Source organism: Carlito syrichta, unplaced genomic scaffold (genome assembly GCF_000164805.1).
Source record: "Carlito syrichta isolate Samal-C Ts95f unplaced genomic scaffold, Tarsius_syrichta-2.0.1 Scaffold302986, whole genome shotgun sequence".
NCBI lineage: Eukaryota > Metazoa > Chordata > Mammalia > Primates > Tarsiidae > Carlito > Carlito syrichta.
The window spans coordinates 94,985-121,627 of record NW_007247082.1 but is presented as its reverse complement, the minus strand read 5'-3'; the positions used below and the strand labels follow the sequence as shown (position 1 = coordinate 121,627).

At 41.0% G+C, this 26,643-nt stretch overlaps 1 protein-coding gene across 1 annotated transcript in view; it reads left to right on the top strand.

The window, feature by feature from the left end:
• LOC110595579 overlaps positions 1 to 26,643 on the top strand; it is an 82,663-nt gene that overhangs the window by 2,930 nt on the left and 53,090 nt on the right. The window contains exon 2 of the mRNA XM_021711986.1: positions 21,815 to 21,924. Coding sequence (XP_021567661.1) covers positions 21,815 to 21,924 — 110 coding nt within the window. The remainder of the gene's footprint in view (positions 1 to 21,814; positions 21,925 to 26,643) is intronic.

Here is a 26,643-nt window from a genome sequence, read left to right as displayed (position 1 = left end):
TCTCTCTCTCTCTCTCTCTCTCTCTCTCTCTCTCGGTAGTTTGTCCAGGAAGAAATCATGGAGTAGTGATGAGTGCTCAGTTTCAAATCAGATGAGCCCAGGTTCACATAGTCCCCTCCATCTGCTAGCAGGCTGATGGGGACAAAGCACTTCATGTTTCTTCTTCATTGTTTTCTATAAAATAGAGATAATAACTACTTCACAGGTTGTTGGAGGATGAAATAAAATTGTGATTGTGAAATGTTTCACAAGCAGCAAAGTGCGGGAGGCAGTGCTGTCTCCTGAGCTCACAGCAGGATTCCAGTATCCGTGACACCCGGCCCATGGTGTGGCCTGGGTGGCAGGGTTAGGAAAGCAGCAGTGCCATAGCATGAGGTCAGAACGTGAGCCCTGGCTCTGCTGCTCACTAGCTAAGAGGGCCTGGGAGAATTATTTCATTCACTAAGTCTCATATTTTGCATCTGTAAATGAGAGACTAACACGTACCTTTTAAAGAGTTGTGAAGACTAACTGAGATCCTGTATACGTAACAAGGTGCTGAACTGGGCCTCAGTCAAATAGCACAGGTGCCTGGTCCCGCCATTCTAGAAGTGAGACAGACACCCGGGGCCATGCTGTGACGCCATGGAAACTCACCCAGTTCAGATGGCCTGCTGTCCCAGCTACTATCCCTCAGGACTGAACACTGCATTCACCCTGAAGTCACTTCCCCTAACTGCTCTTCCTCAGTGGCAGGCCTATTCCTGCAGGGGGTGTAAAACTTCCTTAGAACTGAGCTAGAATCTGAGACTCCTGCCCAGTCCTCCTTCCTTTCCCTCCTTTTCCTCTGTTACCCCTGCTTCCCTATTTTATTTTTCAGTTGCTTCCCCCGGTAAATCTCTCATTTGTCTGCATGAGATCCTGTCTCTGTGACAGCTTCTCAGAGGAACCGTTTTGTCACCCCCCCGGATCATCTACCTCCAGACTGTAAAAGCATGGCTACTCAAGCAGGAAGCGGCAGTTTGTTTTGAAAAGAGTTGTTGGAGTGACATGGCTGACCCTCTCAACCTCGTCCTCAGTTGGGAAACCTTCAGGCTCTTTCAGTCTCTCACCAAATCAAGAGAAAAGAGCTTCAGAGGGTCTGTGGCAGAACTTTCTACGTGTTCCAAGGACTTGTAGCTTACAGGAAGAAGACAGTTAAAGCTGGGGGCCTTTGGAAAGTGACTCCAGTAGAGTGATAGACTCCAGGAGTCCAGGTTCTGGCACATAAAAGGCTGCAGAGAAACAGTCAGGGTCAAGGGTGTTTGAGACCCTGCTACACCACCATGTTCACCCAGGTTGTACTATAGGACTGTCTTCCTCAGCAGCCTTCTCCCATGGGGGCACCTCCCTCTCCCACGTGCCTCGGAGTTTGGATCAGAATCCTCTTTGTGCTTCCTTGCTCCTGAGCTGAACCATGGGCCATTCCTGGAGGTGCTCTACTCTCCCTCACCTCCAGGTCCTTGTGAGTACTGTGTCCACCACAGTTCTTCCTTGGAAGCGTTATTGGACTTCTAAAACATCACAAACCCTGTGTGCTCCCCATTTTCCTCTTCAATGTGACTGGTGATTTGGGGTGCATCTTCCTGGGGCCCTGGGAATCCTCTGACTGATAGATGACTTCCTTCTCTCCCTCCTCTCCTCTGGTTGCTCATCTGTCACCTTCCCTAATACTCAGGTAGGTGAGTCCTTCTCACTGTGTGCTCCAGGCCCATTGCTGCACTGTCCACGCTGCACTGTTCCTGCCTGCCCCCCACTAGACAGGGAGCTCCTCTAGGCAGCAGCCACCCCAGATGGGTACCTGTGACCTGATACCCATCACATCTGGGGCGCCCTGAGGACTCAGTGAAAGGACAGACAAGTAGGTGATGGGTACCTGACATCAAACATTTTCTCTGCAGCCATTATTTTGATGAGGACCCAGAGCTCATCCGGGAAGGAAACAACTGAGTGTACATGACAGATGGTAGCAGAGGTGTGGGGAGGAGGTCTGGCCCAGGAGCCAGAGGAGCAGGAACTGAGTGTTGCTTCTGCCAGCAGCACGTTTGTGATTCAGGACACGTCTCCATGCCATTGTGGGCCTGTTTCTGCATCTGTGCTTTGAGATGTCTGGAGTTGTTTCTAATGACCTTGGAGCTTCCAGGTGCAATAGACTCAATCATCTGCAAGGTCCCTCTAGCCTTGGATCCTAAGCATTGTGTGGAAGGTGAGATTCAGCTGGAAGAAGAGCAAGAGTTCAAGGCTCCAGGCTTTAAAGTCAAGTGCCCTGGATCCGAGCCTGGTCCGTGTGTGAGGCTGGGCAACCTCCTTTCCCCCTCAGCTGCATCTTCTCCAAATGTGAAATGGGGACTCTATTTCTCTCACAGAGTCATCTTGAAGTATAAAGCATGGGTGTAAAGCACAATCCCTTGGCCTGGCACAGGGATGCTTGGCCAGTAGGATTTGCTGCTGTTCTTACTGTTTTCACATGTGGGTAAGATGGTTTCTCCACACAGGTACTCACCCTGGAACAGTACAGCCACTTGGTCCTGACTAATCCCAGAGCCCCAAGAGACCCCAAATGGGGCTGAAGGTGGCTTCACTCCTGGGTCTATACTACCCCACCTTATCACACACTCTTCAGAAAGCAGAGACTTCATCAAGGCTCTGGAGAGCTCTCTGATGAGCACCTGACCCTCGCTGGGGAGAAAATAACCAGGCCCCAGGTTCCCTGCTGCCTCTCACAGGAATTGGGCTGAGGAGATTCAGGGGATCCTGGGATCAGTGAACAGAGGCAGAGACTGGGAGTTCGCGGCTCAGGCTCACCACCCCAACCCTCCCCAGCATCGTGCCCTCTCCTAGACTCTGGGACATATGGAGCCCAGGGTTGCCCATGCTTCTTCCATGGTAACACCTCTCCATTGTGTTGCAAATGCTTGTCTGAACCCTTGCTAGTGGTGAACTGGTGGAAGGCAGAGGCATGGTCAGATTCATTTCTGACCCTAGCACGTGGCACAGGGCCTGGCATACAGTGATGCCTATTATTTTATCAACTAAAAGAATGAATGAATATTACATAATTTCCTTCTTTCCCATGAAAGCTCTTCATGAAGTATAAAAGTCTAAACCAGTGTAAATTGTCATTAGCAGAATCACATAGATCAATTGGTATTACGTCCAAGTTAAAAGTAGCTTAAGCAAGGTCTGGAGGTGACAGAACAGGGCTGGTAGTGTAGCTCACAGTTTTTAAAGGACCTGAGCTCCTTTTATCATGCTTGTCTACCATCTTCCATCTCACTGTTTAACATGGCTGCTCAAACTCCAACCACTGCCTCTATATTCCAGCGTATATTTCCTAGAAATTGCACAAAATATATCCACTAATATTCTGCTGCTCACAACTTAGTCATGTGGTCCTATCTAGCTGCATAGAAGGATGGGAAATGCTTTCATTATTTTGGGTGGCCTTGTGCCCTCTCAAACATCTGGGTTTTTTTTGTTTTTTGTTTTTGTTTTTGTTTTTTACTTAGAGAAGAATGGATGCTGGAGGAAACTAGAAGTTTCAGTCATAACACCCTTTATAGTCTAAATAGCACACCATTCCCTTATTATCTTCACCCTCCAGCCTGTGGAGTACTTGGGAATATGGGGTATTATGCCCACTTTACAGCTGAAGAAACTGAGGAAGAGTCAGCAAGTTTCTGAAGGTCTCAGAGTGAGTTTATGGCTTCCGGCTACAGGGTAAGTGCTTCTCCTTTCCATCATCCTGCTCCAGGGCTTCTGGGAAATGGTGGAAGTTGGGTTCTTTTCTCATAATTCTCTGAACAAGCATTCAGCGGACATTCACTGTATGTGTGGTAGCTACTGGAAACTCCGAGAAACCAGACCTAATATCTTTCAAGGACCTCAGGGTCTGACTGGGGAGGTGACTGATGCTTAAACAACCCTTTAGAGTATAATGCAATAAATTATGCAAGAGTTGTAAGCATAGGCAGCCCTCTGAGCCCAGAGGATGAGAAACTAAGACTTCAAGGTGCAAGAGATGCCATTTTAGTTTCCCTCCAACTCTAGTACTCTAACTGGGGCAGGAGATGGGGCTGAAGAATTTGGGCTGAGTTTAAGACCTTAAGAGAAGGCTATTATTTTTTCTTGGTGTGTTATTGTAGCATGCTGACTATCACAGACTTTAAAATCAGAAAGCTTCAGTTCCCTCCTCATGGAAGGTAAGTTACGATTCCCGTTTTTCATGTGGAACTCAGAGAGCTCCAGCCACTTGCCCAAGATCAGATGGTGAGTGAGTGGCAAGGTAAAACTTGAACACAGGCCTCCGACTCCCAAGCCCCTCTCCTTCACCACACTGTGTTGGATGCCTTCCCAGCCCATTTCCACTGCTCTGATCTCTGCTGGCACCATTACCTCTGGGTCACACCAAATGCAGCACCTGAAATTGACCTGTAGCTCGAAGACTGAGAGGAGCTGTGGGAATCATGTCCCATCAGCTGGAATGGGGAAATTGTACCAAGGGAGGGACTTGCCTCTTGTACCTCTGGTTGGACTATGACATTCACCTGTTCTTTCCTTTATGTATGAGTTATCCCTGAAAGTTCATTCATTTCTTTAGGGCTCCTGGCTCCCCTGTATTTTGATGTGGCAAGGGTGGTGAGGAAAAATTACTTTCATAGCATGCAGCATGTGGGGGTGGAAAACTTCTCAGTGGCCTCACCAAGCATGTTAGGGTTAAGGAAAACCATTTGGCATGTCCTGGAGTGGTATTCTAGCCAGTCACTGACTCTAATCGGGCACTGAAATTGGTTAATAAAGAAATAATCAATCAGCCATCAATTAGTTTTTAATCATCAATATTCACCAAACTACTACTATGTATCCAACCCTGTAATTGGCCTGGGATTGGGGAAGAGGAAATGGAAACTGAATTATTTCCCTTAAGGAAATTTAGCTGGAGAACTTAGAATCAGAAACAAAAAATAAGGGATTTGAAATAAAACAAACACGAGTTTGAATTACAACACTTCAGTTTCTTCACTGTGTGTCTGTAGATGATCAACTACACTTCTTTAGGCTCGTTGTCTCAGGATACCTGGCTTGATGGTTATTAATATTAAAGAATATAAGGCACTCTGCCCACTTTGGGATGCCTGGGAAGTGCATTCTCGGTGGTAACTGTCAAGGGCAGAATGAATGCACAAAATACAACTCATTAAAGTAAGATAGAAATTCAGAGAGGGAAGAGATTCACATATGAATTATCTTATAAATTCTTGGCTTGCGGGACAGGTAATTCAGGACCCTTTAGGTCTGTGGACACTGGAAGGCAGAATGCGCAGTACAAGAGATGGCCACAGAGGGGAGGAATAGGACGCACTTCAGCATCTTCCGTCCCTCCGTTTTTTCAGGGGCAAAGAGGCAAACCACTAGGTGACTGTCTTTTCTCTCCTCCCTCCTACCCCTTCTCATTCTGCACATGAAGATAAACTTGCACATACAACACCTGTATTTGTAGATAGCTGAGGGACTCATTGGGCTTTTCATTTTACAGCAAGGTATGGAATGTTCTCTGAGACATTTTTGGCAAGTAGAAGCCAGAGCATCAGTAAAATCTCTGACCCCATTTGATTTTTTCTCTGCTAACAACTTTGTTCTGAATTTTCTCCAGTTCTTTGTGTAACTCTCCCAACTTCTCTCTTTCTCTCTGAAAAATCCACGAGTATCTACAGTTCTGAAATTTTTGGAAGCTTTCTCTGGAGCACTGTAACTATCTCTCTGAAATATTGTGAAATTTCCCAAAATGCTATGTCTTTCTATAAATCTCTGAAGTTCTACATCTCTATGTGGATGCCTTTCTCTGAATTTCTTTACTCTTTAAATCCTCTCTGAATCTTGGGACTCTCTCTGTTCATTTGATCACCACTACTCATTATCACTCAGCAAATGGATGTTGGGCAAAGAAAGGTGCTGTTTGTGAAAGCATTCTCTTCGCACACACTGACTTATCACTTTGAGGTGTTGGTTCCCCTCCCAGCTCTGGGTTACTCCTTTCTTGGTTTAGAGAAGGTGGAGTTCAGACTCCTTCCCTCAAATGTAGTTTCAGCTAGAACTGAAAACAGAAAAGAGGGGCATTTGAGGAGTCAGACCTAGGTTTGATCTTCTACTCTTTATCCTACTATTTGGGTGACCTTGGGCAAATTTCTCCCTTCAAGTCTCTCTTCCTAAACTGATGGAAATAATGACAGAGATTATGAAAATTTTGTGAGGATTGGGATTGGGGGTGATAGTTCACACACCACAGCTATGTGATTATGGTCAGTAAGAGATGAGTCAAGCATAAAATGCCTTGGTGAACACCCACAACTCATGATTTTCAGAGAGTCAGGAATTCAGAGCATGGAGAGATCTGTAAGTACGATGAGAAGTGGAAAATCAAACCTAGATCTGACTCCTCAAATGCCTAACCTTTCTCTGTTTTCAATTCTAACTCTTGACCTTAGTAGCAACTCAGAAAGTTCATTATATTTAGGAATTTGTTTTGTGTAAACCCACGACATTCCTTCTGTAGATTTCTGTGGATTTGCAAGTATTCTTCTCACTTTGTGCAATATCAAGAGTAGGGCACAAGGTGGTGCAGTGGGGCAGGGTTCAGCATCTTCCACCGCTTGTTTATGTTCAGCGACAAGGAGTAAAGCATTAATGGTATTCCTAGATATTATCTTTTGTGTGACCCTATCTGCCTGAGTGTTTAGCATGGGGGGATTGACTGAGCGGCTGGAAATCTGAGCTGTCTGTCACTGGACAGTACGTCACTATATTTAGCATTTAGATCAGCTTGGTCCAATAGAATTTTCTGTGATGATGGAAATGTTGTATACTTGTGTTGTCCCAAATGGTAGCCACCATTCTAATCACATGTGGCTGTTGTGCACTTGAAATGTAGCCCGTTGGACCGAAGAACACATTTTAAAATTTAAGTTACAATTTAGATATAAATAACCACATATGGTTAATGGATTTGGATTGGACAACACAGAATTCTAGAAAATGTCAGTTTTTCTAGTAATAAATAAATACTCTTCATCACAGCCCCCTTTTGAGGTTGAGCTTCTAAAGATGAATGTCAGATTGTTTTCCAAGTTTCTCACAGTGGAGGAGGGGTAGGAAGCAAAGATGATTTATAAACACTGTAACACAAATGAGCCTAATTACAGCAGGAGGTATAAGTAATACTCATAGTCACTTTTATCTGAGTGCTAAATAGTTGCAAAGCATTTTATTATGTATTTCATCCTCATGGCATTCTTATATTTTGCAGAGAAAATAATCAGGGCTCAGAGCAGACAAACGTTTTGTTACTTGTGGCAAATAATTTAGATGCCAATTTAGGCAAGCCTCTTCCTCTAAAACCTTTATATGATGCTGATGTGAGGTTTAGAGGAGGAATACAACATACTGAGTGGGAATATTATTGAAGGCTTGTTAAAGAAGTTTCGATTTGAGCAGGAAGAGTAAGTGGGACTTTGTTAGAAAAGGAGAGAAGACAGGGCCCAAGCAGAGGAATAGTATAATCCAATAAGTAGCAGATGCTGGGCCATGTTCAATCCATTGATGTTGCTATTAAACAGAATTTGGGGAACAGCACTTCTCTCTTTTGTAACAGGTTTGGCTGGGTCCAGGAAGAGATGATTGGTCTGGATGAGAGGAAATCTGTACTTGCAGGAAAATAGAGAGGGCCTGGTCCGTAGAAGAGTACTGCCTCAAACCACTTGTCTGGGAGAAAGACTGCTGTGTCCCTAAAGGAGCTGCAGTGCTGTGGAGCCTAGGCAAGAAAGGCAGGAGGCATGGGAGGGACAGGAGGGGCAAGAGGGACAGGAGGGCAGGAGGGAATGGGACTCCCTTCAAGGTGGGCAAATGGAGGGATGCAAACATACACCCACATACACTTAAATGTCAAAGAAGACTCACAGCTTATTAAAGGGTCCTCTGCAAATATTTGGAGGGACAAATGGGGAATGGCAGAACCCAGTGTGCCTCACTAAGATCAAATCATGTTAGACTTACTGCTTTGCCTGTATTTTCAAGATTAATTGATCAACAGATTTAAGAGAATCTACTGATCAAATAATCAATTAAGTAGCTCTTAGTGACCAATTATGTGATGGGCCCAGCACACAAAAATTCATACTGGTGTTCCATAAAGATCAAAATCTCTCGGGGAAATATGGAGAAATGTATGTTTGACAAACCTGTAGTAGTTTATGCTACCATGACAACCTGGAGGCATGTCTCCAGTGACTCCATTATTTTGCTCTATACTTGGCATTGTTCTTGACAAATGTATGATTAAGTGGTTCAAATAAAAGTTTTGTTTAAAGGGTTATCCGATTTGGTAAAGAGAACTAATTTTTTTATTCAGAGACTCTAAAGCCAAGAAGTTATCTGCCATAATTGATTTGACTCTATCAAAATTATATTTAATTTCAAAAACTATAAAATTCTGCATTTAGCTTTAGGAAAATCAATTTTAAAAGGGAAGAAATGTCTGATTTGTAATGTCAGTCTCTTATTTTATTACTATTATTTTTAAGCTCTGGTTATGGGGATGCTGTGGTGAATAAACCACTATTCTCACAGGTCTTACATTCCTCACATCAAAATATCTTTCGAGTCAGATGGAGTAACTTGCTATTTAAATGGGGACTGCAACTGGGTGCAGTGACTCATGCTTGTAATCCCAGCACTTTGGGGGGCCAAGGTGGGAGGACTGTTTGAGTCCAGGTGTTCAAAAACCATCCTGGGCAACATAGCAAGATCTTGTTTCTACAAAAAAAAAAAAAAAAAAATTAGTCAGTTGTGGTAGTGCATTAATGTAGTCCCAGCTACTTGGGAGGCTGAGGCGGAGGGATTGCCTGAGCCAGGGAGGTCAAGGCTATGGTGAGTCATGATTGTGCCCCAGCATTCTAGCCTGGGTGACAAAGTGAGATCCCCACTCAAAAAAGGGGGAGAAGGAACTCTAAACATTGCAGTGACTTTAGTGTGAAGAGTGGTGGTCAGGCTGGTACCTCTAGGTTATCCAGAGATACCCTGGCTTTTCTGCTGGAAAAGAGAATGTTTATTTATTTTTAAACGATTTAGAGTTTTGGTTTTTTTTAGAAGTTTAAGAAATTTTAAAAAGTTAAAACTGGAGTGGGGGAGCTTGTGTGTAATCTTTTACCTCCCAAATGCAGATCCCTGCTTAGAAAGCCAGAGTTTATTTATCAGGCTTCAGCCCTGTAGGAATGAATGAGAAAGGAGAGAAGGGAATCTCCCCAAAACAGCGCTGGACAGGAGCAAATGTGGGTGGAAGAAAAGACTGAGCTCCTCGGGAGTGGAATCAAGTCTTCTTCCTGTGTCTGTCCTGCTCAGGCGTGTGGTGCAGGCCAGACGGAGCACTTGCGACCTGACTTGATTGATGGCAGCTTTACTGACATGGCCTTTTCTCCTTTTCCAATCCTTCCTCCACAGAAAAGTCAAAGAGACCTTTTCAAATCTATGTTTGTGTATGCCCCTCCCAAATCTTACACTTTACTTAAAATCTTTCAGTGGTGTCCTAGTACTGTTAGAATAAAGCTAAAATTCCTAAATGTAGTTTACTAGTCCCCATGTGGTCTACCTTCAAGCTTATTTTGCCCCAAACCTCGCTCCTTTATTTTCTCTACATTTCACCCACTGTATATTTAGATTTTCTGCAATGCACAGTACTCTTTTCCATTGTAGGGCCTTTGCATATGCTGTTTCAGTGCATTCTCCTGCACCCACCTTCTTACTTTGTATTCTTATAGATATGCATTCTTCCCATAAGCTCCAGATAGCAGGGATTGGCCTGATTTATCTGCACAGTGCCAGATACAAAGTAAATATCTACTTTTTGAAAGAGTGACTGAATTTTATTTCTAGAGGGCAAGACCTTCATGCTGTCCATCAGATTTCTCTTTGATTTTATTTTGTATTTATTTATTTTTGTTGAGTTGGTGTCTCACACTGTCATCCAGATTGCAGTGCAGTGGCCCCATCATGGTTCAATGCAGCCTCAAACTCCTAGTTTCAAGCAATCCTTCCACCTAAGCTTCTCAAGTAGCTGGGACTACAGGCATGTGTCACTATACTTGGTTATTTCATTTTTGTAGAGACAAGATCTCACTATGTTTCTTTAACGCCTGGGCTCAGTAAATCCTTCTGCTTCATCCTCCCTAAAGTGCAGGGATTGCAGGCATGAACCATCATGGTCAGCTGCTGATTTCCTTTTTAGTGATGACCAAACTCTGACCTTTTTTCTTAACTTTGCTTAAGTCCTAACTAAGAGGACTGGAGGAACAGGCCTTTTCTTTTTATTAAACTTTTTCTTTTTATTTACTTTCCTGCCTGGCTCTGGCATAACATCTCATAACAGATAAAGAAGGAAAATCAAAGTATTTTATGATCTTGTTAAGTTGTCTTTTGGGGACTTGGGCACCTTTTAAGACACCTGCTTTTTCAGAAGTAGTCTACCACCCATAAAGCTTCATCTACAGATCAAGAAATGTGGCTCCTTCCTCAAGTTGCCCATTTCCTTTACTGCTTTCAAAATTCCTTAGATAAATCTAGCTGACTAATGTCAGTCAAAAAAAATTTGACTCTATCTATGGTCTTTTGCACCCACTTAGAGATACCTCACATTCCTGGACTGAACCAGTGTAGATCTCACATGTATTGATTTATGGTTTCTTACAACTTCTATCCTCCTAGAATGTGTATAACTAAGCTACAATTCAGCATGGCAAGCATACATTCTCAGAATTTTCTGAAGACAGTGTCACAAGCCTAAGGTCATTCACATTTGACTTAGAATAAACCATCTTGGATATTTTAGAGTCTGGCATCTTTCATCAACACTAGGAAATGAGAAAAGAAAAGCAGAGCTGTCTGAGCTATGTGACGTATAAAAATTTTCAGGCCCAGAGAGATATGAGTATGAAACTTCAGTCACACATACCCCTTCCTTGCACACGTGTCAGAGATAACTGTTTAAAGGTACTTTGTTCCTGACTAGCTACCTCACCCATTATCTTCATATTCCTGGAATTTGTGCCACTAAAAATAATGCATAACCAATCAATAGCTTATGTTATTTTAATATAATTTCTTGGTAAGCAATTTTGGAACTGCCTCTTTTTTTTCCTTTAAAAACCTACTTGTGATGGAAGGGCCAAGATGACTGACTGAAGACATTGCATGATTGCCACTCTCAGCAAAGAAATTTACACAGAAGAGCAGACCTAGGACTTTGAAGGTCTGTCTGAAAATTCAAGCTGAGGTTTATCAGATGGTCACCCGGAGACATGGAGGATGGACAGCTCCAAGCCCCAGACAACTCTAGAGGTGACCCTGTCACAAGATCAGGAGAGCATACTTGGCAAAGGAAGGGATGAATAAAAGCAACAGCTTTTCTTCTCGGGATGAATAAAAGCAACAGCTTTTCTTCTCTACACACCTTACATAAGTTCCTGCAGCCACAGTCAAGGCAGAGACAGCCCAGACCCTTTCCCCACACTTCTCTCATACCAGCTAAGCACAGAAGGCTGCCCTAAATTGGAACAGAGACAACAGCAGGACCCATGTGGAGCCTGGGGAATCCCAGTTCACAGGGAGCCCCAGTGCCAATGTCTGCTGACTCTCTCCCCAGAAAGGCTCTGCAGAAAGCACCCCACAACTATTGGTGCTCCTCTCTCCTTTCCTCTTCAACATCCAGCAGGGGCAATGCACCTACTTTGTGGACATTTCTTCAGCACCAGCATCCATTTTAGTCCCAGGTCAGGCCTGCCGATACGACTTGCCTTCAGGGAGCCTGTGATCACTGGGATAAACCCTCCCATGTAGCAGGACGGTAACTAAGAGGTGGGGCACCTCTGCACAGCATGGCAGTGGTGGTGGCCCTTCCCACCTGTGGACTGAGGGAAAAATACCAACTCTCCACCAAAGGAGACAGCTGCTTCCATTATATCCCTCAGTAAAAGGGGAAGTCCACTCAGTGCCCCTCCTGACCCCTGGACAATCCTGCCAATGAGACATGTGGGTGGAGGTGAGGGCCACCAGAGATCTTGGACAGCCAGGGACCCTGGCATCTGTTCCAGAGAGAGGGAAAAGTGCCTGATCTGGGGGAAAGGACTTGTCAGAATGCACCAGTAAAGTAGTGCCAGATGGTACTCCCCAAGTTTACCACGCTTTCTGCCACTGCTGTCCTTCCCACAGGCAGAGCAGAGGAGGAAGATCAGATTGCATATACACATACACACTGCTACAGCAGTAGTAACAACTGTATCTACAAAAATAAAAATAAAAAATAAATGAGCCCTCACAGATGAGGAAGAACCAGTAAAAAACAAACAAACAAAAAAACCCATTGGCAATCCCCAAAACCTTAATGAGCTAACACCCACAAAGGGGCTTCTCAGATCCCAGACAATGGAGCCCATCCAGAAAGACCTGTCTCTGACGACATAGAATTCAGACTATGGACAGCAAAGACACTCAAAAAGATTAATGAGAAAGTGGACAACGCAAATCATCCAGACTATGAAAGCAGTATAGGAAGCGAGAACTGACCTGGTCATTCTAAGAAAGAACCAAACTGAACTTCTGAAAATTAAGATTCATCTCCTGGAATTTCAAAACACAATAGCAAGCCTTAACAGCATAATTGATGAGGTAGAGGAAATAATCTCAGAACTTGAGGATCAAATTATTGAACTAACCCATTCTGACAAAAACAAAGAAAAGGACTTAAATAGAATGAGCAAAGCCTACCAGAGGTCTGGGATTATGTAAAGAGACCAAATCTATGATTGATTGGAATTCCAAAGAGAGAAGGGGAGACTAAGAACACCCTAGAACAAGTTTTCCAAGATGTCATCCAAAAGAACTTCCCTTTCACAGAGAAGTCCTGTGATGTATTACACAAGAAGACAATCCCCAAGGTGCATAACAATTCATCTTTCCAAGGTGAGCATGATAGAAAAAAATCTTAAAGGCAGTTAGAGAGAAGGGAGAGACCACCCACAAAGGAAGATTTATCATAACTGAAGCAGACTTCTCAGCAGAAACTCTACAAGCCAGAAGGGACTGGGGTCTTATCTTGAACATTCTTAAAGAAAAGCAGTTCCAGCCAAGAATTTCCTACCCTGAAAAATTAAGCATCATTAATGAAGGAGAGTTAAAATCCTTCCCAGACATTAAATCCCTAAGAGAATATGCTGCCTCCAGACCAGGCTTTCAGGAGATACTTAAGAATGTTCTAAGCACAGAAACAAAAGAACAGTTCCACTCATCACAAAATCACAGGCAAGTGAAGAATTTACAGATCATACAAATCAACCACAAAACTTATAACACAAAGCAGTCTCTTAACAGAAATATGACAGGAAGAAACCTCCACATATCAATAATTAACTTAAACATGAATGAACTTAATATGCTACTCAAAAGGCATAAAATGGAAAATTGGATAAACAAACATGATCCATTTTTTTGCTTCCTTCCTGAAATCCATCTCACTACAAATGACACCCACAGGCTCAAAGTAAAAGACTGGAGAAAGATCTTCTAGGCAAAGGGAAAACAAAATAGAGCAAGAGAAGCTATTCTCATATCAGACAAAACAGGCTTTAAATCAACGAAAGTTTAAAAGGATAGTGATGGACACTACATAATGATAAAATGCTCAATCCACCAGCAAGAAATATTCATTTTTAATATATATGCAACTAAAATAGGATAGTCCAGATTTATAAAAAACAATTGCTAATTAAACTAAGAGAGGACACAGATAACCATACAATTATAGTTGAAAACTTTAATACTCCACTGACAGCCTTAGACTGGTCATTCTGGTAAAAAAAAAAAAAAAAAAACTAACAAGAAAATCTGGTACTATAACTTGACACTCAACCAATGGGATCCGGTAGACATCTACAGAACACTTCACCTAGCAAGTACAGAATATACATTCTTTCAACAGCATATGAAATATACTCTAAGAACGACCACATACTCTGACATAAATCAAGCATGAACAAATTACCAAAGGTCAGAATTATACCAAGCATTTTCTCAGATCACAGTAGAATAAAAATAAGTATTATCATCAAGTGGAATCCCCCCAAACACACAAATACATGCAAATCAGACAATATGCTTCAGAATGACTTTTGGGTTAATACAGATATTAAAATAGAAATAAAAAGATTCCTTGAAACAAAAGTACATAACAAATCAAAACCTCTGGAATATCATAAAAGTGACACTGAGAGGGAAATTTATAACATTGCATGCATGTATCAAGAAAATAGAGGGATCTCAAGTAAACAGTGTAACATTGCACCTATAGGAGCTAGAAAGACAAGAATGATTCAATCTCAGAATCAATAGAACAATATAAATCATTAAAATAAGTTTATAGCTTAATGAAATAGAGACAAAGAAACACACACACAAAGGATTGACAAGATGAAAAGCTGGTTTTTGAAAGAATTCATAAGGTTAACAGACCTCTGGCTAGATTAACAATAAAAGAGCTAGGAGTGGTGGCTTGTGTCTATAATCCCAGCACTTTGGGAGGCCGAGGCAAGAGGATTGCCTGAGCCCAGGGATTGGAGACCAACCTGGGCAACATGGCAAGACCTTATCTCTATGACAAATCAAAAAAATTAGCTGGACGTGGTAGCACATGCCTGTAGTTCCAGCTACTTGGAAGGCTGAGGTGGAAGGATCACCTGAGTCCAGCAAGTCGAGGCTACAATGGCCATGAGCATGCCACTGCACTCCAGCCTGAGTGACAGAGTGAGACGCTGACTCAAAAAATAAAAATAAAACATAAAACATAAAGGAGGGGATGGGGAGAGAGAGATAAGATTTAAATAAACACAATTATAAATAGAAAAAGTGATGTTACGACTGACTTGAAGAAATACAAAAGATTATCAGAGATTACTATGAACATCTGTATGCAAGAAGCCAGAAAATTTAGAGGAAATGGAGAAATTTCTGGCACTGTATAACCTTACAAGGTTGAAACAGGAAGAAATCAAAGCCCTTAACAGACCAACAACAATCCAAGAAATTGACTCAGTAATATGAAATCTCCCCACAAAAAAAAAGAGAAAGCCCTGAATCAGATGGATTTTCAGCTGAATTCTACAAGACTTACAAGGAGGAGTTGACACCAATCCTATTGAAAGTATTCCAAGCAATCGAGAAAGAAGAAATTCTCTCTAGCTCATTCTATGAAACCAATATCATTCTGATACCCCAAAATGGCAAAGATCCAAAGGAGAGAAAACTTCAGGCTAATTACCCTGATGAACACAGATGCAAAAATTCTTAACATATCTCATCCAACATCACATAACAAAGATCATCCATCATGCCCAGGTGGACTTCATTCATAGGATGCAAGTCTGGTTTAATACACCCAAATCAATAAATGTAATCCAGCATATAAACAGTTGTAAAACCTAAAGTAATTCAGTAAAATTCAACATCCCTTCTTGATAAAAACACTCAAAAACACCTAAGCATTGAAGGAACATTCCCCAAAATAATGAGTTATGACAAATCTGCAGCCAACATCAAACTTAACAGGCAGAAACTGGAAGAATTCCCCCATAAGAACTGGAACAATACAGGGATGCCCACTGTCACTCCTCCTATTTAACATAGTTTTGGACATCCTAACCAGAATAATCCAACAGTAGAAAGAAGCTAAGGGTATCCAAATAAGAAAAGAGAAATCATATTCATCTTTGCAGATGATATGATTCTATACCTAGAAAACCCTAAAGAGTCTGTCAAAAATCTGACAAATTACTTTGATAAAGCCTCAAGATACAAAATCAATGTGCAAAAATCAGTTGGACTTCTATACATCAACAAGCAGGCTGTGAGCCAAATCAAAACCAAAATTTCATTCACAACACACACACACACACACACACACACACACACACTACCTTGACATTCATATAACCAAAGAGGTGAAAGACCTTTACAATGGGAACTATAAAACACTGTTCTAATAAATCAAAGATGATAAAAACAAATAGATTGGAAGAATCATTATCATCAAAGTGTCCATTCTACCCAAAGCAATCTACAGATTCAGTGCAACCCCTATCAAACTATCAGGATCATTTTTCTCAGACCTGGAAAAGATAATGCAGAAATTCATATGGAAACAAAATAGATCCCAGATATTAATAACTAAAGTGATCCTTAGCAAAAAGAGCAAAACTGGAGGCATTACACTCCCAAACTTCAAATTTTACTACAAGGCTACAGTAACCAAGACAGCATGGTAAAAAAAACAGGCACATAGAACAATGAAACAGGACAGAGAATCTGTAAATAGAACAATAGGTCTTCAACCAACTCATTTTTGACAAAGTTGAGTAAAACAAACATTGGGGAAAGGAAACCATTTTTAGAAAATGGTGATGGAAAAACTGGCTAACCACATGCAGAAGAATGAAACTGGATCCCTACCTATCACTATGTACAAAAATTAACTCAAAATGGATCAAAAGCTTAAATGTAAAACCTCAAACTACAGAAATCTTAGAAGAAAACTAGGGAATACCCTCCTGGACATCAGCCTAGGCAATAAATTTATGGCCAAGTCCTCAAAAGCAAGTGCAGTAAAAGCTAAAATTGACAGGTGGGACCTTATCAAGTTAAAAAGGTTTTACATAACAAAAGAAACCCTCAAGAGTATAAAGAGACAACACACAGAATGGGAAAAAATATTTGCAAGCTATGCATTTGACAAAGGCCTAACATCCAGGATTTGTAAGGAACTCAAATGAACTGATGGGGGGATAAAAAAACACCTCATAGCCCCACTAAAAAATGGGTAAAGAATATGAACAGACGTTTCTCAAAGGAAGACATACAAGCAGTCAACAAAAATGTTCAGCTTCTCTAATCATCAGAGAAATACAAATCAAAACTACAATGAGATACTGCCTCACATTGGTCAGGATGGCTATTATTAAAAAGTGAAAAAACAACAGGTGCTTGTGAGGCTGCAGAGAAAAAGGAATGCTTCTATACTGTTGGGGGAAATGTAAGCTAGTTCATCCTTTATGGAAAGCAGTGTAGCAATATCTCAAAGAACCAAAAAGTCGAGCTACCATTCTACCCAGAAATCCCACTCCTGGATATATAACCAGAGGAATATAAATTGCTCTACCAAGATGACAATTGTACACATATGTTGAGGTAATTAACATGTCAAAATGGCATATTTTGGGGTGGCATATCCTTAACTCCTTCACCTATTATATCTCATGTGACTTTATTTTTTTTTTTTGAATCCAAGTCTTACTCTGTCACCCAGGCTGGAGTGCAGTGGCACATTCACAGCCACCCCACATTGACCCGCTGGACTCAGATGATCCGTCCGCCTCAGCCTTCCAAGTAACCAAAACTACAGGCGTGCCCTACCACACCTGGCTAGTTTTTTGATATATTGTAGAGATGTGGTCCCACCAAGTTGCTCAGGCTGGTCTCGAACCCTTGGGCTCAGGCAATCCTCTTGCCTCAGCCTCCCAAAGTGCTGGGATTACAGGTTTGGGCCACTGTGCCTGGCCTTCTTGTGACTTTAAACCATCATGACATCTCTAAATCTTTTTTCAAACTTAAACCACCTATATAAAATTACTTGGAGGAGAGGCAAAGATGGTCAACATATTCTCTTTTAAACAACAGACCTAAGACTGCTAGAGGACAAAAGTGGCTGCCATCTCTAGGGACTCCACCTCCCCCCACTCCTTCCTCCTCCACCACCTCCATAATGGCTCACAGCCTAGGGAGTAGTACCTGAGGGTCATGGGATTTGCTTTATAGATAACATTTATTTTAAAAACCAAGAATGGTATTTAAGAATTTTTTGACTTTGTACTCTGGTGGGCCACCATCGTCTCCCCACCCCTCCAACCCCTTCACTGCCCCCCAACACCAGGAAGTCTTCTACTGGTTCTAATGAGAGAGGAGTAAGCAAGAAGCCAGTTAGGCAGACAGACTAGGGTGGGTCTCCGGTAGGACTCCATTTTATCTGGAGAAACAGCTGCTAGCTGTAGGCTCCAGACAAGTCACACACATTACTTTTTTGCTCACTTTCTTTTTCACACACCTTTTCTTAATTGGCCCTTTTTCAATCTCCTCCTCTTTGGCCCTTTACACTATCATACCACATTTTAGTCCTTACTACTGACCAATTAAGTTAATGTATTTTCAGTCTCTATTATCAACCAATCAGCACACCCCCAAGTACCATATAGATACTCCAGCCAGGCCTCCGTGGATCTCTGGGCCCCAGCAACCCTCTTGGGGGCTCCACAACCCACTTGGGGGCCCCACAACCCACTTGGGTCCCCTCTCAGCCTCCCTCTTGCTGTCAGAGTTGCTAACATTTGCGTTTCTAAATGAACTCTGACTTACTCGCCCTTTGGTGTCCTTGACCCTTAATTTTCTCAGTCGTGAAACAAGAACCTGGGATTCATCAAGAAAAAGAGAGCTGTAACCTTTCCTGACCAGGAATTTTCCAAGCATAAGCCATAAATAGGAGAGCTAAGAGCTGTAACATTCCTCAGGGCTCCATGGCTATTAGGCACCCCTAGGTCACCTTGTGGGGTTCAGTGCCATTATACCCTTGGACCTGTTCTTGGACCCCATGTGGGTCCCAGGCTGGCAGGGCAGCCCGGTGACTGCAACGCTGTGACCACCAGGAAGACATTCTCAACACCCCACCATATCATCAACAGCCCCCATCCTTCCGTCCACCAAGTTCCCTTAAGAAACTTTATCTTAGCCGGGCTTGGCGACTCAGCCTGTAATCCCGCGCCTTTGGGAGGCTGAGGTGAGTGGATTGCCTGAGCCCGCGGGTTCGAGGCCCGCCTGGGCAGCGAGACCTCATCTCTACAATAAATCAAAAAATCAACTGGGCGTGGTAGTGCATGCCTGTAATTCCGGCTACTTGGAAGGCTGAGGCGGAAGGATCGCCGGAGCCCAGCAGGTCGAGGCTGCGGTGGCCGGGAACGGCCACTGCACTCCAGTCTGGGCGACAGAGTGAGACTCCAACTCAAAAAAAAAAAAAGAAAGAAACTTTATCTTCTGAATTTTCGAGGAAGTAGAACTGAGTAAATATTTCCAGCCCTACTTGCTCAGCTCTTTTGTGATATTAGACCCTTTCTCCATTATAATGGCTGTAGTCAATTTTGGTTTTTCTGGGCAGCAAGCATAGGAATTAAGTTAGGCTGAAACAAATTCAATTGTGATACAGAGTATGGTGAGTGAGCCAGAGAAACCTAAATTTGAGTGTCCACTCAGCTACTTGTCAGGGGTATGACTCCCAACAGGTACCTTAACCTCATTAAGATTCAGTTTTTGGGCAGTAGTGTGACATACCAGGGGAAGTGGGGGGCACATAACACCAATAAGGGAATCCACACTTTACCTGTACAGTGACCACTTATGTACTTAACCCTGAATTGTATCCCACATTTTTAAAATAAAAAATAAGAGAAAAAAAGATTCAGTTTTTGCCTCTTTGAAGTAATGTTAAAATAATTCCTGTTTCTTTGGACTGCAGCTGAGTTTACATTGTAAAGCACTGAACACTGCTCTTACTCCACTAACTCAACACAGTAAAGGTTTATTTCTTCTCATATTGTAATACAATGTGGTGATTTAGTGGTAGTGGGAAAGTAAATATCTTCATCCTTTCTGAAAAACAACTGGACAATATGTACAAATAATTTAAAATTGCTGGCCCAATAATTTCACACTTGTAGGAATTATTTCTTGCCAGATAACCAGAGATACAGATGACAGTTAATGTACATAAATATGTTTTATAACCTATTTATAGCAATGGGTCAATAGGAATGATTTAAGTGTTAATACTGGGGCATGATGGAGAAGAACGGGAATAGGGTGGTGGTGATGATGAGGGCTGTGTTTTTCAACTGCTGAGGTTTACTTTTTTGTGAAAGAAGCTTTATTAGAGTAATGCCCCTGACTTTTCTCTGTCTCTTCGTTTATTCCTCACCACGCTTCCATGGTATAAATTTGATATCAGTGACTGAGTTTGTATATTCCCCAAACTTCTTCCCATCTAAGAAATAGGCAACCCACTAAATTACTCTCGACTGCTTTATGCCATGTGGGATAAGTTTAGCAGTCAAATCTCTGTCTCTATGGGCGCAGGCCATCATGTTCTGTAATTGGGTAGGTAAGCTAGCCTAATGCTGGGGCTCATCATTAGATTGTCCTCTCACCCACCAACATAAGCTACTTTATTCAATACCACTGACTTACAAAGAAGGTATGTTAATCTGTAAGATACCTTAATCTTTTGTATACTCCGCAATTAGTTTAGAATTTGGGCAATAAAAAAAGTAAGTTACTCTTTGGGCATGGGTTTAGGAATAAGAGCTTTCTGGGGATAAATCTTGTGTTTGCAGTTGTCCCAGTTGAACTCTCAAAGGAAGAGATCTAAAATTTGGACCTGTGGAATAACCTCATGAAAGTGGGAGTAGAAATGTTTTTTAAAGATTGCTCCTTTCCTTTCTCCCATGGAGACAGCCACAGATCCCTCTCCTGGGAGTCAGACAGCCCACAAAGAACACATGCTCTGAACTGCTCTTGGACATATCCCATCATGGAGTGGAAACACTGGTAGACTAAGACTTCCAGTGATGGGATAAACAGGTCTGCCTGATTCCTAGATTTAGTGTTCAGAGGCCCATAGAAATTGATTCAATCCTCTCAAATACCAGGATTTTATCGTTTATAAAGGTAGTATTTTGGTCTCCTGCTTTCTTATTTAGTTTTATTTTCTCAGTTAATTCAGAACTTAGACTGAAAAAAGGGGGATCTATTCTTATGCTATTATTTCCAGTATTTGTCTTCAACTTTGTGCTTGGACACCTTCATGTTAAAGATCATTTAGTCATGAGATAGCCAGTCCCATAGTGACTATAGGAAATTAATTCCTTTTGTTTATCAAATTATTTCTACATATATTTTCCAATTATAATTCTGGCAACTCAAAGAGTAAGTCTTCTCTGTTTTCCTTATGAAAATCTTTAAGAGATTTGAGATTGTAAGTATACTCCACCAACTTCTCTAACTATATCTCTAGTTACTTAAACTTTATACATTTTTTGACCTTTCCTCTTTAGAAGGTGATATACATCAAAGATAATTATTTTATAGTTACATACTTTGGTAATATATGGAAAAACATTTTAATGATCTCTGTTTAGCTTTTGGAAATGAGACTCTTGGAAGGGTAATTCAAGCTGAGGGGTATAAAGTGTGTTTCCTGCACCATTTAAAATTCTAGGCTCTTCCAGCTCTCAGAATCTGTGGATCCAAGGCAATTCAACTTTATTTTTTTCCCAATCAACCTAGTGTTGCCAGAGTTACTTCTGTACAAACCCCAAATCCTCAGAATTCCCAGTAATCCTAAAGCCTCTTTCAAGTCTCTCCAGTCAGATTAATTTTGTGCTAGATTAGGTGATGAGTACTAGAAAAGGAAACTCCTCTGAACCCTGATCAATCTAAATTCAATCTCACTATTACCTGCCACCACTTGCAAACCGAATTCACAACCTGAGCCCTATCTAGGTTGAGTGGGCAATGACTCCTGTTTTTTCATACTGTTGCTCTTCTGCTGCTGAAACCCCACATTCCTGTGTTCCTCTTTGTAAATTCCAACTTTCTCTGTTTTAAGGTATAGATCTCAATGTCTTTATATTTGGATGTCAACAAGTGTTCAATTCCTGTGTTTCGCGGTCTTTTCTGCAGCTCTATTTGGTGTATATCAGTTATTCCAGAGCACAGGTAAATGGAATTAGTACTGGTGGATTTCACCTTGGATGTTCTCCTTTTCCTAGAAATTTTTGTCCTGGAGTTATTTAGCCAAATATGACTGTTTCATCATCTCCAGGAAGATCATTGGTTTGGATAACATCTCAGAGGACAAAATTTCAACATTCAGATTATTGTGGGTGTCAAGGACTAAAGCTGCTATATCTGCTGCCAGCATTTTCAACTGTACTGAGCAACAGAGTTTCTTCTGCTACAAGAACAAAGAAACATGCTGGTTTCAGAAAACATGATCGACTTTAGTCACTCATTTACTTTAAAAATGTACTGGGTCCACTTATTTGTTGGTATACATTCATAACCCTAGGCCAATATTTATTGTCTGTTTGAGCAAATAATATCAAATACAAGTGTTTTCCACGCTATTTTGATACAATCATCCCTTTATATTCTTAGAAACACACCTGAAAATTCAACCAATCTTGGATCAAAAATATTCTAAAGAAAAAACAGAACAGAACTAACCAAAAGCAAATAAAAATACAATGTAACAACAATTTATAAAATATTTATATTGCATTAGGCATTATAAGTAATCTAAAGATGATTTAATGTATACAGGAAGATATGTATCATTTGTATGAAAATACCATGCCAAAAAGACCTGAACATCTGCAGACTTTAGCATCCATGGGAAGGTCCTGCAACTGATCTCCCTATAGATACAAAGAACAACTATATCAACCTGTGTTCTAAAATTTGCATATAATTTAAGGAGGTTTATGTAATATTTAAATTTTTTCTTGAACTTATTATCTATGAAATATGGTCATTATTTTTTAAAAAGTGAAATTGATGAATTAATATAATAATATTAAAATATGATTTTGGTAATTGACAATTCTTCATTATTAAGAAGTTTATAAGGAAAATGTATATACAGAACAATTACTACTAATAAAAGCAAAAAATTATTTACTTTATTTGAGACATGGCTTACAAGCCATAAAAAGAGAATTTTAGAGAATTAGTGTTGCCATCAATAGGGCTCTCTCTGCTCCCTCACTTCCCATCCTCTTGCTAGATAGTTCTAGAACTCCAACATGCATAAATCTTTATTTCCACTATTTTTACTGAATTGCAAAGCCCTGTCTCACAATTTATCAAACCAATGAATAAAGATGCCATATTTCAAAAGAAAATTATTTTGTTTGTATTAGCAAGTCAAGCGCCTGAATACAATATGGGGAAAAAATAGAACACCTAAGCAAACTCCCCTGGACACCATTTGAAATAAGTCTCTGTGCACTCCTGAAGTTTCTGTAGGCACAGCTTGAGGAGCCAGCAGACCAGGATACAGTTTACCTCGGCCATTGGAACTGTTTGAGGCTAACATAAGTTACTCTGATTGTCAAGGGTTTTTAAAGTATGATGACTAGCTAGCTGGGTTCAGCAATTTATTTTGAATGAATACTAAGGAGTTAAGCTGTACCATGTGTTAGGTGTATTTTACCATTATATGCAATTGCTAAAGCAACTTCCACATCACCAGCAGTGATTGCTTATGCCTCATGTTTTCCAACATTTGGTTCTATCAGTCTTTCTAAATATAGCTATTCTAGTGTAAGGATTTCTTATCTTACTTTTAATTTGCTTTTCCTGGTTTTTTTTTTTTTTAATAAATGGAGTCATACAATATTTGTTCTTTTTTTTACTGGCTTCTTTTACTTAGCATAATGTTTTAAATGACCATTTGTGTTGTAACATGCATCAGTTCTTTATTGTCATTTTATTGATGAATAATATTCCAACATATGAATATGGAACTTTTTTATTCTTTCTTCAATTAGCATACATTAGATTGTTTCCACTTCAGGCTACTACTAATCATTCTACTATGAACATTTATGTACAAGTTTTTGTGTGGATACATTTCTTTTTGAGTGTATGAGAAAGCAGGATTTATTGAGAGAACAGAAAAGCTCCCACATTGGAAGGGGACCTAAAGGGTTTGTCCCCTTTCTTTCATTTCTTTTAGGTACATCCCTAAGAATACAACTGCTGTATTATGTAACTATATTTCACATTTTTGGAAACTAACAAATTGCTTTCAAATTGACTTTACCACTTTAAATGTTCACAAGAAATGTATGAGAGTTCCAATTCCTATATGTTCTGCCAATACTAGTTATTCTCTTATCTTTTTTAAAAGTCATTTTGGAGTGTGTGAAGTGATAGCACATTGTAGTTTTTATTTTTATTTTCCTAATAAGTAAGTATATTGATAATTTTTTCTTGTTTTTTTTTTTTAAATAAATTTGAAGTTTGGTTCGAGATAGGTGTTCAAATGTCTTGTTTTCTTTTGTTTTTTGAATGTGGATATCCATTTGTGCCAGAACTATTTTATATTTTAACTGACTTTTTAGTTCCCCATTGAATTGTCCTGGCATTCTTTGTCACAACTCAATTGACCATAAACTTAAATGTGTACTACAGGACTCTCAATTTTATTGCATTAATCTATGTATCTATACTAATGCCAGTACAACGCTGTGTTGAACATTGCAACTGTTATAGTAAGTTTTACAATCAGAAACACTAAGTCATCTCAATTTCTTGTTCCTTTTCAACATTTTTGGTCTATTCTGGATCCATTTGAATTTTAGCATAGAATTGACAATTACTGCAAAAACTAGTTGGCATTTTTACAGGGATCTCACTGAATCTGTAAATCAGTATTGATAGCATTGCTATGTTAATTCATATTAAGTCTTTGATTCAATGAACCTGGGTTGCCTCTCCAGTCATTTATTTTATTTAATTACTTTCAACAGTATTTCATAGTTTACAGTGTACAAGTCTGAAATGTTTGTTATTTATTGGAATTTTATTCTTTCTCATGCTACTGTAAGTGGTATCGTTTGCTTAATTTTATATTCAGATAGATAATTGCTAAAGTATGGAAGTACATCTGATTTTTATACATTGATCGTGGATCCTGATACCTTACTGAATTCATTTATTAGTTATTTCTTCTAATAGTTTTCATGTGGATTTCTTAGGATTCTATAAACATATCAATGTCTTATGAAAACTGAAATAGACTTTCTTTCTTTTTTTTTTTTTTTTGAGTTGGAGTCTCACTCTGTCGCCCAGACTGGAGTGCAGTGGCCACTCCCAGCCACCGCAGCCTCGACCTGCTGGGCTCCGGCGATCCTTCCACCTCAGGCTTCCGAGTAGCCAGAATTACAGGCATGTGCTACCACGCCTGGCTGATTTTTTGATTTATTGTAGAGATGAGGTCTCACCAAATTGCCCAGGCGGGTCTCGAACCTCTGGGCTCAGGCAATCCACTCACCTCAGCCTCCCAAAGGCATGGGATTACAGGCTGAGTCACCGAGCCCAGTGACTTTCTTTCTAATCGATTGTGGTATGATTGACATGCAAAGAATTGTACAGGATGAGAGTGGTGGCTCAAGCCTGTAATTCCAGCACTTTGGGAGGCTGAGGCAAGAGGATTGCCTGAGCCGTGGTTTGAGATCAGCCTGGGCGATATGGTGAGACATCATCTCTACAATTAAAAAAAAAAAAATTAGACAGGCATGGTGGTGACTGTCTGTAGTTCTGGCTACTTGGAAGACTGAGGCAGAAGGATCCCTGGAGTCCAGCGGATTGATGCTGGGGTGGCTGTGAGTGTGTCACTGCACTCCAACCTGGATGATAGAGTGAGACTCCAACTAAAAAAAAAAAGTACATATTTAATGTATACAGCTTGGGAGTAGACTTGGAGATAGGTATATACCTGTGAAACCATTACCACAATCTGTGCCATAAATCTACCAATAACCCCCAAAAGTTTTCTCCTGCCTTCTTATTTATTATTATTCTTTCTTTCTGGTAAGAAGACTTAACTCCCTATTATACTTTTAAGTATAAAATATAATAGTATTGACTATAAACAGCATGCTGTAAACTAGAAATCTAGGACTTATTTTTCTTATGTAACTGAAATTTGTACTGACTGATACCTACTTGTTTTTCCCTCCCTCAGCTCCTGAAAACCACCATTTCACTCTCTGCTTCTATGAGTTTCCCTTTATAAGTGGTATCATGCACTATTTGTTCCTCTGTATCTGACTTTTTTCACCTAGTGAAAGAAGTCGGCGCCAGTAACAACTCCTCACCCGTTTAAGGCCAAGAGATTTATTAAAGCGGCGGTTACAAGGGAAAAAGGGAAAGGGTCTGTGGAGAGAGAGAGAGAGAGAGGAAGTGGGAGGGAGGTGGGGAGAGAGGTGGGGAGAGAGCTGCAGAGAGGCAGAGAGGGAGAGAGCAACAGAGAGAGAGAGAAAGAGAGACCAAGAGAGAGTTGCAGGGAGTAGGCTGTATTTATTAGCCTGACAGGGGCCGGAAGGGGCCATGCTATGTTTCTATTGGAGGAGCTGCTTGGGAGTAGGGTGGGGCCGATGCCGTGTTATTGTCCTATTGGACGCATATCAAAGCTGGCTAAGGATTGGAAGCTTGCAGGTTTGAAATTCGTGTGCACGGGAAATTGTGCTCACAGAAACCGGGACCTAGGGCCTTTGTTGTCTGGTGTGTCCTCACCATGCTCGGTCCTATTTTGGGAGCCGTCCCTCTGGTCGCTTCCTGCACCCTTCATTCCCACCTTTTCTGTTCTTATGGGGAGGGGCGTCGTTACTCTTTCTGGCTACTTCCTGCTGGTCAGGGGCGTTGTGG